The following is a 16,676-nucleotide window of genomic DNA, read 5'->3' on the forward strand; positions in this document are numbered from 1 at the left end:
TAAGGTCTGGCGTTAAAAAAGAGAAACTGTGTGTTTGCACTCACAAAGAGTCTTTTTTATTTTATTTATGTGTATCAGCCAGCTCTGTCATGTGATGAGTCCATGTGGAGCCAGAAGGGACAGAGAGCCAGGATCAGCTGATCACCACACATGCCTCACATGGATTTTCTTCAAACACACACAGAGATACACACATTTCCGAACAGCTCCACTGAAGCAGAAATAATACCTCTGAGGATGTTACAACAATTATGACCTGTGGAGTGTGAGCTCAGCCTCATGAAGCATTAAAGCATTCCTTAGTCCTGACACTGGACGCAGGCTGTGAGTGTCCTCCCAGCTGTGTGACTCATGCATTATCTCCACCAAGATGTTGGTGTGGTCTCAGAATGGCATGTTGCAGCAGTATCGTTTGCGTCATGTAATATAACAGATGAAGTGTTGATTGAATCAGTATGAGGCTTTAATTTGCACCTGAAAAAGAGTGAATGAACAGCGACTGGCACCCCAGACTAGAGTGTGAATAGGCGTATGATTGGGCCATGAAGCTTTCAGATGAGTGTAAAAGCACGACGTAGATCATCTCACACTCATCTGCAGCGACTTTCACACCTTCAGTTTGCTCGTGTGCCACTGAAGCTCCTTTCTCTGTTAATCTTAATTGTCTTTTCTTTACATATCTCTCACTTTGTCTCTCACCTTTCCCCCTCTCCCATTAATTCCCTTCCTCCCTCTCTGTGAATGCTGTTGTCTGGAGGAGCCCCAGGGAAGCGGAGGAGAGGATGTATCCCAGGGGGTTGTTTGGTGTTCTGCTTTCTGTGGACCAGCATGCCCCAGACGGGCTGACAGGCAGCTCCATGCACTCGGAGGCACTAACAGGGGCCTCTGGTCTATTTAAAACACAAGTTCAGTCATCCACAAAACACTTTCAGACTTTGCAATGGCATGTTCAGAATTATTCACTTAAGGAAAGAGAAAATGAAAGAAAAACGTTCAAGCAAAAGTGGGAATTTGTTTTATTTGCTTGTGTCTGCAAGATTAACCCTATAAAGCCAAGTGTATCATATTTGATACACAAGTTTTTGAGACCTAAACATCATCAGTGTGATATTTTTTTCCTGAAAAACCTGATGTATACATGTGTTGAAGAAAAAAAAACTGAGCACCAAATTGCACAAAAATACAAGATATAGCAAAAATGATATGCAGGTTCCACTGGTGGATCAGTCATTGCTGCGTGAAAACTTCATATCAGCAGATGTATGATGTTGTGTTATATGGAAAAAAATATTTTGCATGTTTGAGGAAAATGTTAAAAGAAAGTAAAGTCTTAAAAGGTTAAAAATGTTGGGTTTTATATGTTTTTGTTAGTTCAAGAAAAACAAACTGTGAGCAACAAATTGCACAAAAAGAACTGATGTATCAAATATGATACAAATTAAAATCATATACGCCTATTGTTTTTAGATTTTTTTTAAATGATCTGTCAGCAGGTTCAATAAACACTCCAGTTTAAAAAAAAATGTTCTGGCAATTATTTAATGGTTCAGGCTTTATAGGGTTAAGGAAAGAAAAAAATGAAAGAAAAACATTCAAGCAAAAGTGGGAATGTGTTTTATTTGCTTGTGTCTGCAAAATGAAAGTCATGTTTTGTGAATTATGTGATTAGCGTGCAGTCAGCCAGCCGGTTCTAAATGAGGGAAGAGGTGATATATAGATACAGCTTATTAGAGAGGAGTACAGGTCAATGAAGTGGCCTATTGCCTGGCAAGCAGCCAGACAGAGAAGAATTATCATTAGAGACCCTGCTGTTGTCTGTGTTGTTCCGAGGCAGATGAACGGCGTGCAGCAACAGCGCCGGGCACAAAAGGGGTTAATGATGCGTAGCTGAGTCGACACGTGTTTGGAAAAGATGGGAGGCTGCACAGATAGAGAGAGGCAGACACAGAGAGGGGTGAGGAGGGCTGCAGGCCACACTGTTGTTGTGCTCCAGAAGGTTGGTTGAAAGTGGTCGTGTCATTGAAAGAACTGGAGAAAGTACTCAGATCCCTTATTTAAGTCAAAGTATCAACACAAAACTGTAAAAATACTCCTTTGCAAGTATAAGTTCTTCTTTAAAAGCACATTACCAGCAAAAAATGTACTTACAGAATCAAAAGTAAAGGCGCAAATTCTGCAGAAAAAATGGACCCTGTGACTGAATTATATTATTATTATTATTATTAAAGCATTTGACTGTCGTGTGAAGTGTCAGGTGGTTTCCAAACGAGCAATAAGGCCCATTCAAAGGGCCTCAAGATAGATGTGAGGTGTCATGAGCTAATTTATTATGAGGGTTACAAGGAAAAAAACAACAAAGCTGCTGCACTAATTTATATGCATGTTTTTTTTTACTTTTCTGGTGCTTTTTGATAAATAGCTGCAGTTTAGTTGATCTCTTTGGGCCTAAGACAACAACACCATTCAGACATTAAATGCAAACAACTCAGACATCTGAAACATGACAAAGGAGACACTGTTTTGTTGTCACAAGCATTGGGTTTAGTATGCTAATCATGTGTTTTTTAATGTAATAGCTGTTTGATAAATGTATTGAAGTAATAAAAACTACACTATTTCCATCTAAAATGTAGTTGAGAAGAAGTATAAAGTAGCATAAATGGAAAATATTTTTTTTTAATTACTTTATTGCAGGTTATGAAGTTACAAATATTAACAGCTTCATGACATATTCAATTCATCCTGCCACATTTATGCATTTTTTACAAGAGGCAATGCCAAAAGAATAAATAAATAAGTAAATAAGATATTAATTTTTAATTGTTTGCTTATTCAATGAATTCTTTCATTAAGGAAAAGAAAGAGAAGAAAAAGAAAAAAAACAAAAACAGCAAAAAACAAACAAACAAAAAAAAAAACGAAAATATTTATAAAGTAATAATATAAATAATATAAAGTAATGGTTCAAAACTTTACTTAGTGCAGTACTTGAGTAAATGTACTTAGTTATTTGCCAGCATTGCAGACTGTGTATTTTTATGTATCTTGTATCGTGTTTATATCCTTTATTCTGCACATGTTTATATTATATTATACTTTAATAGTTTTTAAATCGTTAAATAGTATCTACAGGCTTTCTCCAGAAGACGTTTAATTGCATACGTACAGTGACAATAAAGGTATCTTGTATGCAGAGTGATGTAATGCCACTCAGCTGACTTTTAATGGCTATAGCTTGAAGAACCACACTGATTTCAAACATGATGTAACCTTAAACTATCAGACTTTGAACTTTGCATAAAATAGACAATACACAAGCAACAGCAGCTACATTTTATGACTATAATGATCTGCAAATACAGGATTTGTTTTGTCCTTCCTTATTACCCTGCAGAAGGATTCACAGAGGCAGCTGACAGCATCCATTCAGCTGCCTGGAAACTCAAGATAATCAATTAAAAGATCAGGAGAAAAGCCTGAGCAGTGACATGGAAATACAGTGCCAGTTAGTGTTGCAGGCTCTTTTTTCCCTTCACTCTAATAGGCAGCTGTGGAAGTTTCAAAGCAGAGCTATCTCTTGAAATAGGCCTCATCCTTTTCATGACTTCACGTGACAACCCGGGTCATGCCTCTTTATGCCCCCGGGCATATATCAGGACTGAAAATGCAACATCATGTGCCAATAGAAAGCTGCTGTTTAAGTAGGAAACCGCTCATTAAATAGAAGCTACCGAGGCAACGACAACTGCTTTAAAAGCCTGGTGGTGAACTAAAGCATAATATTAAAGTGGTTATTGTTTTTCCAATCTTTCATTCTAGCATTCACACTCAATGAATGGGGCTGTCGTGCCCGCGCCTCGTACCAGGAGCGCGCATTTTCTTTTCTCCAGCGGCACAGAGGAGAGAGTTCTGTTTCTGAAGAGGGAGGAGAAAGGACTACATGGAGGACTACAGTGCTCTTATTCTGCACACAAAAATGACCCGGGTGAAGTCTCTCGCGTCCGTTAGGAAACCATGAAGTGTCCTTAGTGCGTGTGTGTGTGTGTGTGTGTGTGTGTTTTAATTATCGGCGAACAGGAAAAGGGGATTTGAAGTGGAGGCGCTCCTCCGAGTTTATTCCCCCCGTACGCTGGAGCCAGTTTCTCCGAGAAAAGGACGGATTCAGCAGAGAAAGACCGGACAAGAAGTTTGTGCAAGATGCAGGGGGTTTCAGCTCCTGGTAAGTTAATCACTCTTCTAAAAGAAAAACTGCGGATCTCTTCCTCTCTGTCTTCTTTTAGGCAAAAAAAAAACTGCGGTTTTCTTAAGTTGTTTCCAAATGGCCACGGCTTGCATTGCGCACAGGATTTGAATTCCAAAATGCTTTTGCCAGCTGTCAACGGGGCAGCTGCAGGCCTGCAGCAACTCCGAGACAACCTAAAGTTGTTTTGCTTCCTCACAAACACGCTGAGAGGAGCAGTAATGCTCTGTTGGAGGAGCTGGAGCTGACAGGGCAAGAATAGGAGTAAAGCCGTGCCAAACCCCGAGAGAAGGACCCTACAACTGGGCCAAAATGACGGAGGCCCCCTCATACACACACACACACAGACACAGAAACACACACAGGGCTGTCTGGATAGTAGGTCTATGAGCAGAAATCCAACAATGGCAATATTAGATTAGATTTGAATGATTAGAAGAGGGGTCACTCATCCTTCTACTTACTGTAGTGTGTGTGTGTGTGTGGTAGCTACATGTGTGAAATGAGATTTGAGATGGAGCAGAGAGTGTTTGATGCAGAGCTCATGAGATTAGAGATGTGTTGAAAGTGTGTGTCTGTCCATCTGTCTGTGTTTGAGGAAGAGTTTGTGTGGTTTCCTCTCTGCATTACTCGAAGATATTTGTGTTCATGAGAAAGATGCATCTCTAAACCACACAATGAAGAAGGAGGGGTACTTATTTTTTCTTTCTTTCCAAATCAGCTGTCCATTATTCGCCGTGTCCACATCATTGTTCCATGTGTTGTGTGTTGTAATTTCACATTGGTCTCGGGATGACAGATCTGGGCCATTTGGCTTCATATTCCCTATCAGCTAACCACAATCAGTTACTGTGAGAACCAAACTCCATAGAAAATTCTGCTAAATCTTAAGATCTTTCACAGAGGCCTTGGAAAATAAAATGCTAGCATGCAGACAAAGAAGGGGGAGGGTGCAGTGATAGAGATGGAGTGCTGATGGGATGATATCAGGCTGCAGCAGAGGTGAGCTATGCAGAGAGAAAAAAAGTGTTTGTTGTGAGGCTCAGGGGAGGAATCGATCTGCCGTCCTCCTGGCTCACTTTTTTCTTTTTCCGGCAGTCCAGAAGTGCATCGTTTCTCTCCCACACACACTCATTCCCAAGGCCTTGCACTCTTTTTTTTTGCCTTTCCCTCTTTCTCTCCCACACTGTCCCCTATCAATCTCTCCGCTTGCCTTGAACCCCCCTCCCCAACACACACACACACACACACGCACACACACACACACACACACACACACACACACACAGCTTTAGCGCTCACTGCAACTGCCGTCGGATGAATTAAATCAAATTTTTTTCTCTTTTCTGAAGTTCCCTCAACTCTATTCCTTCCACATGGGAACCCAACCAGCCTGTGCACTCTCTAATGCTTATTTTGGTGTTTATGATGGGAGGGTCAAAGGGGTTGTAGGCTGCTCGCATCTAATCATCGGAGAATCTATTAAAATAAACCACATCACAAACAAACTGCGGTGGGATAGATAGCATGCCTCTCAGTTTGGATTCCACCTCATTCCTCAGACTTGTTTCCGACTCTGTGAACTCTTCTGACAGACTTCGCTCGGCAGTGGCTCCATGTCTTTCCTCTGCAGATGTAGGGCAGTGGTGGTCCATGTGTGGCAGCGAGATGCTTTGGCGTGGACGTCCTGGCTGGCTGTTTAGGTTATTTATTATTAACAAGAGCTATTGGGCCTGTCAGTGTTTAACCAAGCTCATGTAAACATCTCCCCTCTGTGTGAGATAAACACAGAGCAGGAGGAGGATGGTGAGAAGAATATCTTGCCCAGCTTCCCTTTGTTTCTACTTTTTTGAGCTCAGTTGCTCTCCTTCTCCTTTATGAACTTTGGTTGACTGCCATAAGTGTTTAAGATTGTCAGTTTCTATTGGTCAGTTGACCTGTTTAACACGGAAACACTTTACATGTAATGCAGACCCATGCAGCTCCATGGTAATGGAGAGAAATACTACTCTATATCTGAGTCTACATGGTGCTGATCTTTCCATCAAATCCACTAAATGTATGCTTTTATGTCTATTTTACAAATATCAAGTTGTACTTTTTGTGACAGCATTGGACAATGATGAAATATGTCTACACTGCAAAAAAAGAAAAGTTGGGTGAACTCAAAATTTCAAGGCAACAAACTTCGATAAAATTTTAAGTTGGACAATTAAACTAAATATTTAAAGTTTTGTTTTTGAGTCTGCTCAAAATTCTGATTTTTGTCAACTCAACTGTAAGTTGTACTAACTTATAATTTTACATTGTAATAACTTTTAATCCTTACTTCTGCTAACTTCTGCAATGTGCTGAATTGGCACGATTGTAACGCCGCTATGAAATGTCAGCTAATGTTGCGACCACAATTTTGAGTTAGCATTGATACGCTAATGGCTACTCTTGTAGCTGTAGCAAGCAGCGCCGCTAGCATCAGTTAGCCGCTAGCATCAGTTAGCCACTAGCTTTTGCTAATGACCGAATTTCCCAACAAAGAAATAAGAGTTATCAGAACTATTGTCCCTTGTTGTGAACCCCAACTTAAAGATATAAGTAACAACAACTCACCAACTTGTTTTTGAGCAGACAACTGGCTTCCTTTGTTGTGCTAACTTACATTATTGCCCTAAATGTCAATAATTTATATTTCCAAGTTTTACCAAATTAAATCACTGTTTTAGGCCAAAAAATACAAGTTGGACCTGGACCGTTGAGGTCTTCATATGTAAACATCACAGTAAAAACCGAAGAAAAGGTGAAGAAGGTGGTACCAGAATTTGAAGTAGCTCACACACAAGACTGCATTTCACTTGAGTTGTGCCTTTCATGTGAGAAGTACAACTGATGGATTACCATTACAATTACCATTATCAAACCTATATTGGGTTGGGGTTTTTTGTTATCTGTAAAATGTACTCCTGCTACATAGTTAAATGCACAACATGTAATTTTCTTCCGCTATGGGCCACTCAATTAAAACAATAACAAAAGAGGGATTGTGGTGACATCAAGTGACGTGGTTTTATGGGAGTTGTTGTCTTCACCACCATTGCCGTCATTGCAGTCTCAGTCGTAGGATTTATTCTGTGTTCATTGTGAAGGAGGTTTTTACCGGAAGCTGAATTTTCTGCAGAGGTCTCCTCCTCTCCGAAACAAATTAAAACTCGTAAAAATACTGAATGAAGCAGCTTCACGCCAAGAATCAGTGATTCTCCGATGCTGTTTGGTGGAAACAGGAGTCTGGGAGAGGTTGCTAGCCGATCCGTGATAAAGTTTGCTCAGGTTGTTTCTCTTAAAACTTCAGATCCAGACATCCAATGACTGGAATCCTTCATCCAGAAAAAAAGAGTATCATAAAAATGATTAAAATCCATTTAAGACAACTTCTGGTCAATCAACCACAATGCTGATGCATGCTATTTTATGATCATATTTGTAATGCACGTTCATGAGATTGTTTTTTTAAAGTTCTTTATTAAAAACAAAGAAGAATGAAAGAAAAGCATTCCCTTAAATGTTGAGCCATTCCTTTCTGCCCCGTCAGCGCTGCACACAGCAGAGTCACAGTGCTCACAATGGCAAAAATGTTTCTAAATTAAGTTCTCAAGGTGACCAACTGACCAGTCACCCGACACTCGGTGTATTCCTGTAAGCACTAATCTTTATCATCCCGTATATATCTCTGTCTCATTCTGTTTTTATATATATGTGTGTGTGTGTGTGAGTGAGACAGCATGACTCAGTTCCAGGCCCATTCAGAAGCTTCAGGCTCTCTCCCGGTCTGCCTGAGTGTCACATTGATTCTCCTAATGGTGGTCATGTGTGCGTCCTGCTGTTGCAAAGGCTTCAGCTAAGACGGCACTGCAGTTTGTGCATGTGTGTGTGTGATATGTGCACACTGCAAAAAAGCCAACTTGTATTTTTTGGCCTAAAACAGTGATTTAAGTTGGTAAAACTTGGAAATATAAATGATTGAAATTTAGGGCAATAATGTTAGTTAGCAATAAAGTTAGCACAACAAAGGAAACCAGTTGTCTGCTATCTTTAAGTTGGGGTTCAAAACAAGGGACAATAGTTCTGCTAACTCTTATTTCTTTGTTGTGAAATTCGGTCATTAGCGAAAGCTAGCGGCTAACTGACACTAGCAGCTATCTGACGGGTTCAAAACAAGGGACAATAGTTCTGCTAACTCTTATTTCTTTGTTGTGAAATTCGGTCATTAGCGAAAGCTAGCGGCTAACTGACGCTAACGACTAACTGACACTAGCGGCTAACTGGCGCTAGCGGCTATCTGACGGGTTCAAAACAAGGGACAATAGTTCTGCTAACTCTTATTTCTTTGTTGTGAAATTCGGTCATTAGCGAAAGCTAGCGGCTAACTGACGCTAGCGGCTATCTAATGCTAGTGGCGCTGCTTGTTACAGCTACAAGAGTAGCCATTAGCGTATCAATGCTAACTCAAAATTGTGGTCAAAACATTAGCTGACATTTCATAGCGGCGTTACAATCATGCCAGAGAAATTCAGAGTTGAGCAAACTCAAAAACAAAACTTAAAATATTTAGTTTAATTGTCCAACTTAAAAATGTATCCAAGTTTGTTGCCTTGAAATTTTGAGTTCACCCAACTTTTCTTGTTTTGCAGTGTAGGAATGGGCCCTCTGATGTGATAAACCCCTTTTCTGACAAGCCATTTTTTGGAAGGTTTTTTTTTTCTGCATAACAAGTCGTGAAGAATCTCCCTCTTTGTCCCGAACTTTCATAGACTATAAATGTCTGTTATCATGTCAAGTCGTTTGAGTGTTTGTGTTAGATGACCACACCTTATCCTAGCACTAGATAAGATAGTACTTTATTAGGTTTGCTGGTTTATTGTACAACTGGTGTGGAACCGAAAAGCACACAGAAGACAGTCTGCAGCAGGATGATGGCTTTAAACACATTGTGGTGTTATATTGACTCTCCTGTTTAACAGGTTCCTGAGTCATTTGCAGGCACGCTGCTTTCAGAGGTGTGTTTTGAATTGTGCTGTGGAATTTTTGTTACATTAATATGCAACTGTATCACAACAGTTGTGTCGTATTAGTAACTGAAAAATAAACGTCACAGTGACTTTAGGTTTCACCACACCTAACACTTCTAAAACGTATGAGACAGTGGTTTCTAATTAATTTAAACTAGTTAAACTAGTTAATTCAACTCACTGAGTGTTAATTTTAACACTTTTTCTGAGTTTATATAGTTCTCACGGATTCTGAGTTAAAATTACACTTTAAAAAGTGGTAATATTTTAAGTCTTTAATAGTGTTAAATATTTGACACCCTTGGTGTTGTTTTATGACACCACATAAGTGCACTTTTAACTCCAAATCGTGTGTTAATTAGAGTGTTAATTTTTAACATACATCGTGTTATTTTACGACACATTTAAGTGGATTTTCAACGCTAAAATCGTGTTATTCCCTTTCACTGTGAGTGTTAATTTTTAACATACATTGTGTTACTTTAACACATTAAAGTGTATTTTTTAACCCTAAAATCATGTTATTTCCTTTCACTAATGTGATAATTAACATTCATTGTTTTGTTTTACGATACATTAAAAGTGCGTTCTGTCTTTAGCCGAACATACAAGTCACAAAATCTGAAAATCAACTCTAACTGAAGTGAATCTAACTCAGGTGTTAACATGTAACTCGCTTGTGTTAAAGTGTTAAAACAACTCCAAAATCAACACCCACTAACTCAAAATTATTAACACTGAAAAAACAACACTACAGATTTTGCTGTGTACTTAAGTACAATTTTGAGATGCTTTTACTTTACTTGAGTATTTCCATTTTGTGTAACTTAATACTTCTACTCCGCTACATTTTAGAGGCAAATATTGTACTTTTTACTTCACTACATTTAGCTGCCAGCTTTAGTTACTTTCCATGTCAATATTTAACATGAAACCATAATAAATTTAAAATGATTAAACATTTTTATAGCAAAATCCTGCTTACATAAATGAATCAAAAATAATAATCCCACAATATATATATACAATATATATAACAACCTGAATGGGTCATTTTGGTGCTGATCATTTTGTACTTTAACTTAAGTTTTGAATGCAGGACTTTTACTTGTAGTGGAGTCATTTTACAGTGTTATATTAGCACTTTTACTTAAGTAAGGGAGCTGAATACTTTTTTCACCACTGGTGTGGACAAGATGAATGATTTTTTCATTTGAAAAAGTTGAAACAAGGTCTAAAGTGGTTAAAGTATTGTATATTAAGTTTACTTTTGTCCTGCCATTATGTAAATGTGGACAGTGATTTCAACTTGAATGTTGGCCGAAGCAGCAGTAACGATTAGAACTACGGCAGACCAAAGCAATGTTTGGCAATATGTTGGTGTTCTTCCGGTTGCACTCATTGAATCATGCTTATTCACAGAATTTTAAGTTTGTACAACCCCTGGCCTTTCAGAGAACACTGCAATGAATAGTGCGTTGAGCATTAATGTCTGTGTGCATGCTCATAGCTTGCGTATCATCTGTGGATGCCCACGTCACGGTGCAAATATAGAAAATAAGTCTTCAAAGTGGGAAGATGCACTGCAAAAAAAGAAAAGTTGGGTGAACTCAAAATTTCAAGGCAACAAACTTCGATACATTTTTAAGTTGGACAATTAAACTAAATATTTTAAGTTTTGTTTTTGAGTTTGCTCAACTCAACTGTACGTTGTACTAACTTATAATTTTACATTGTAATAACTTTTAATCCTTACTTCTGCTAACTTCTGCAATGTGCTGAATTGGCACGATTGTAACGCCGCTATGAAATGTCAGCTAATGTTGTGACCACAATGTTGAGTTAGCATTGATACGCTAACGGCTACTCTTGTAGCTGTAACAAGCAGCGCCGCTAGCATCAGTTAGCCGCAAGCATCAGTTAGCCGCTAGCATCAGTTAGCCGCTAGCATCAGTTAGCCGCTAGCCTCAGTTAGCCGCTAGCTTTCGCTAATGACCGAATTTCACCGCTTTCCTGCATTTCCCAACAAAGAAATAAGAGTTATCAGAACTATTGTCCCTTGTTGTGAACCCCAACTTAAAGATATAAGTAACAACAACTCACCAACTTGTTTTTGAGCAGACAACTGGCTTCCTTTGTTGTGCTAACTTACATTATTGCCCTAAATGTCAATAATTTATATTTCCAAGTTTTACCAAATTAAATCACTGTTTTAGGCCAAAAAATACAAGTTGGCTTTTTTCCAGTGTGCCTAAAAACGTGCAGGACAGTAGCTCTGAAGGACAGTTGATGACCACTGACACCTGCGGTTACTTTTTCCCTTCTTTCTAATTCCCCTGCACAAACACTGAAAATCCTGATGAATAAACTCTGATAGCAGAAAAGTTAATTGTCCTAGTAGCTACAGTCGTGTGCAGTCTTGTCTAGTTTGAAGCCCTGTGATGCAACAAACAAGTTGGTGTTTTAAACAACTGAGTCATCTTTCAGCAGAAGTCCACTTTGACACAACAGAGACAAAACAGTCAAGTTTTTAAGAAGCATGCAGGGAGGGAGTGTCAGGAAATCATATATCAGAAGCCACATGTGAAGATCACGTCAACATTAGTTTTTACACTTTAATAAGAGTGAGCCAGACTGTGACAGCTAAGGTAGGTAAATACGAGTTGAATAGTATGAGTGGAATACTGTTTGGTATTAGGATGTTTCTGTTCAGGAGTAGCACTCCTTCCTGCACAATATGTTTATACTAGAGGTCTCTTGGCTTATAGTAGGGTCTGGCCTACACACACACACACTCACACATGCACATACACATTCACACACAGAAGGCGGAAGTGACCTAGTTTTTCTAAATGGTACCAACTGTTGAGGCATTCTAGAAATGGACAGAATTACTTGGTGTCACCCAATAAAGCACTGACATGTGAGATTTTGTGCATTACCCCAGAGACAAAATGAATCTCATCCCCATCGTCCACATAGAGCCAGTTGTATTTAAGCCAGATGCCAGTCTGGAGCAAGGTTATAATAGTTTTGGATTTTTCATTAGTTTTAGTTTTAATTTCGTTGTGAATTTTTGTTTTCAAATTCAGTTAGTTTTAGTTAGTTTTTAGAGTGAGTTTTCTAGTTTTGGTTTAGTTTTTATTTTTTGAAAATGCTTAGTTTTAGTTTAGTTTTTATTAGTTTTAGTGTTAGTTTTAGTTTTTTTGTAATCGGCTATGTGTTGGGTGCCAGATTCAAAGAGGTCATAATAAATTTTGCCTTTATTTCCTTTGGTTTATTCATTTCAGCCCCAATAAGGTTATTAACTGTTTTGTATTTTGGTTCTAGTGTAAACATCCCAGTCTCAGTAAACATATTCACCATGTGTTGCATGTTCTAATAGAAACACTGAATTATGAATGAAAAAAGTTGACAAAAACGAAAACTAAGGACATTTTCACTATAATTTTAGTTAGTTTTAGTTAGTTTTGTAACCACACAATACAGTTTCAGTTAGTTATCGTTTTTTTAAAAACTCTAGTTTTTATTTTTATTTCAGTTAACGGAAATGTTTTTTCAATTCTAGTTTTCGTTATTTCGTTAGTTTTACTATAATAACCTTGGTCTGGAGAACGTTTAAGCTTCTGAGTGTGCACACTGGATCGCTGACTGACTCTAGTCTAAAAATGGAAAATAAATAATCTGAAATCAGCATTTTTTCCCCCCCTGAAATCTGATAAACGGGACAGAGAAAGGGGCCAGTTCAGAAGCCTTTCGGAGTCTTAAAGTGGTTGTTTGTGTCCCCGTCACAGGACGGGAAGGTCAGTTTCTCCACAGCGCTCCTTCTGTATCTGTGTCTCTTCTCCAGTCTGCTGTCTGTCTGGATTGGACCTACCCTGATGAGGGGGATTTTCCTGGGAAAGTCATATGGAAAGAAAAAAAAAACCTTAATAGTAAAAGCATGTTCCATTCTATTTCTCTCCCTTTTGTGTGTGTGTGTGTGTGTGTGTGTGTCTGCCTGTGTGTGTGTGTGTGTGTGTGTTTTATGAGTTGAGCTCCTTTCTAGCACACTGAAGGCATTGTGTTTTTCCTCTCTGATCATCAGAAGAGCAGGCTCTCTGGAATCAGGCTTCCTGTACACAGTGGGGTGAGGCAGAAGAGGGAAGCAGGGAGGAAGACGAGGAGGGGGAGGAAGAGAGAGAGAGAGAGAGAGAGAGAGAGAGAGAGAGAGGTGGAGGTGACCTCCAAGTTAGATGATGAGCATTGGTATTCTGGTTCACAGCTTCAGTGGTGACACAGAATGGTGAATGTGGTGATATTTGATATTTCTATTGATGTCCAAAAACATCAATGAACCTACCATTGTACTGGGTCACATGTCCCTTAATCGTGCACTGTAAAAAAAAACAACTGTTGTTTTTACGGTAAAAAACTGGCAGCTGTGGTTGCCAGAACTTTACCGTAATAAATACGGTGCAACTTTTTGTAATATTACGGTAAAAGGATGTTTGCACTGTTGATTTCACATTAAAGATTGCCATTTTATTGCATATTTTACCGTAAAAAATAAAGAGTTTTTCCATCAAAAGAAACGCTGTTTTGCAAAATTAAAGATATTATCATTAAATATTACAGTATATTTCTGTTAGAGATATGGTGTTTAGTTAATTTAACAGTGACAAAAAGTATTTATACAAATAATAAATGCAAAAATTATGGCTTGTATATATATTACAGTATATTTTTGCTACAATCACGGTGCCAGTGTATTTTACAGTGAAGTAATGTATTTTTAAAAAACTGTAGAAAAAAATACTGTTTTGGCTGATATATACATTCACGATGTTTCATTGTTACTTAAACTGAATTAACTCATTTATCATTTTACGGTCTTTTACTGTCATGGTTTAGCAGTTTTTCACTGTAATATCTACAGACATTTTTTACGGTGTGTGAACACAGGCATTAGGATTGGCCGTTTTTATGCACTGTATTTTCGTTTATACTTTTTATGTGTATGTATATTGGATATTAATTACAATTTTTAATTTTTGCACTTTCGAGGCCATTCACAGCCATCCTCACCTACTCACACAATCTTTCTGTAGGCTAATATTTTTTTTCCACTCCCTATTAATGATGTGTGATTGAGGTTTTTTTTAATATGTTTCCACCAGCTGACCCGTTATGAGAGCCAATTTGCAAAAATATGGAAATTAGTAGCACAATAAGTGTCCGGACTGAGACGGGGGGCTTTACAGGCTGATGCTGCACTCAGTGATTGATGACTATCAGCTGACGGTGAAGCCTAATGGGTACTGTAGTTTATTGTGAGTCAGTCACAGATACACTGTTCTGCTGCTCTAAATACTCTCTTGTGCACCAAAATTTCAGCTGAAAACATTCCCCAGCAAATACACAATTTTTTTCCTCCTCAGTAAATTGACTTTGGCCCATTTGGGCCTAATCATACATACAAAAAATATGTATTTTTTCTCTTACCTGTATTGTTATTTATTCTTTGTTTTGGTGTAGGTTGCTGTAGAGTTTTCTGCCTTTTCTTCACTATGAACAAACAAGATGGCACTTTGCTTGTGGCCCTTTTTATATTTTAAAACTCAACACCAATGGCTCTTTCATGACCTGGTTACTCTGTTTAATTTACGGTAAAATACCGGCAGCTGTGGTTGCCAGAACATCACCGTAAAAAATACAGTGAGCGTATGTAAATGTAAATATCAGCAAAAACTGTAATTTATACAGAATAATCCCATTACTTTTAGGATAATTGTGTCATCATGGTATTTCTCCATTAACTTTACATGAAAATTTTATATTTTTACAGCAAAACTGTGTGTTTTCTACAGTTTATGGCGGTAGAATTTAAAGTTTTTACTATTCTTTGATTTACAGTAATTAAAAGTATCTACTACGGTGATGTACAATGTTTAATTTTACGACCTATTTCTGATGCAATTTGACAGTTTTTTACTGTAATTTAAACAAACATTTTTTACAGTGTAGGAACTATTGTCTGTCACGTGTAAGCTGGTGATATTTTTACATTTTTTGTTAATAAAAACAATAGATATATATATATATATCGCCAGCCCCTCAACAGGCTTTTCAGGGTTCCAGTAATGACTGGGCTCTATGTGTTGACCATTTCCCATAGTGAATTTAAACATTTATTATTTATTATCTTCCAGGCAGAAATCCATTTTAATAGATTCCTCCGTGGTAAAAAGTCTTCGAGAGGCTTGGCTCATTATTTTTTATTGCCAAGGTCACATAATTTGTGTCATTTTATTTATGAGCAGGAAGTGTTACAAAAACTCCCAATGTTCATGCTTTCAAGGACACTCATCTAAATTACTAAACACTCAAGTGGTGAAAAGGAGAGCCATTTCATTTAATTTATTTAATTTATTTTGCATTACATGGTTTGTCAGTCAGTTATTAATATAAATTCTGGAGCATTCTGCAGTGATTTTTTTTTAAAAAGGTCTCTGTTTGCAGCTGCATTTCCGAATGCTGATGTTACAGCTTTGACAATGAAATCAATAACCCATCTCAAATGTCCAGATGTTGATTTTTATACCACAGTGAAATGATACCAGTGGCTTCCTGGAAGGAAGAAATCCATCTAAAAACTGATATGAAATGCTGTAGAAGGCGGGTCAGCAGTAATGTAAGCCGCACTCCATTTGCAAAGTGGCAAATCTCTCTTTTTAGTCTTTTTCATGCAGGATATGTTCCAGCTAATGCTACCTGTACACCAGAAGACTTTGAAAAGATTTGGAAAGACTCCTGCAAGACTATCAGCTCACATCTAAAGACAAATGTTTAGAGTTTTTAGTCCCAGCCTAGTCTCAGACTGAGATTCTACAAAGACTGTGAATCTTGCAGGGTCACTATTTACAAGACTACAACTAGATTTCCTTTAGCATTTTTTACCTATCATGCAATTTTTGTGTGTGCAGTGGTTTGTGTTGAAAAAAAAAAAAAAAAGAAGAGGAGAAGACGCCCTCACAAAGCTGAAAAAGGATTTCTGTTTTTCTGAAAAGTTGACTAATTTACAGAAAGGAAACTGTAGAAAAGAATTCATGATATACATTTATGTCTTATTTAATTATAATTTGTTTAATTGAATAATTATACTTATCAGCTCTATCAACTTTCATTTAGTTAATCACACATTCATCATCAATTATTTATTACTTAGTTATGTATACATTTATTTATACATTTTAACCGGGTCTGCTTACTGTTCTCTTTACTAAGAAACAGCGCCCCCCAAAATCCCGCTTGTGGCCGTAAATATATTACATCTCTATATTTGTATTAAGGACTGAGTTTACTAACATTATTGTGATGATACTGTGATGATAAGT

The 16,676-nt window shown here is 37.8% G+C and overlaps 1 protein-coding gene across 1 annotated transcript in view; it reads left to right on the forward strand.

The window, feature by feature from the left end:
• Positions 1-3,938: 3,938 nt before the first annotated feature.
• The window catches only part of fgd (faciogenital dysplasia), a 102,041-nt gene continuing 89,303 nt past the window's right edge, over positions 3,939-16,676 (forward strand). The window contains exon 1 of the mRNA XM_059333935.1: positions 3,939-4,219. Within this exon, the coding sequence (XP_059189918.1) occupies positions 4,198-4,219 (22 nt within the window). The 5' untranslated portion in view covers positions 3,939-4,197. The remainder of the gene's footprint in view (positions 4,220-16,676) is intronic.

Source organism: Centropristis striata, chromosome 5 (genome assembly GCF_030273125.1).
Source record: "Centropristis striata isolate RG_2023a ecotype Rhode Island chromosome 5, C.striata_1.0, whole genome shotgun sequence".
Classification (NCBI taxonomy): Eukaryota; Metazoa; Chordata; class Actinopteri; order Perciformes; family Serranidae; genus Centropristis; species Centropristis striata.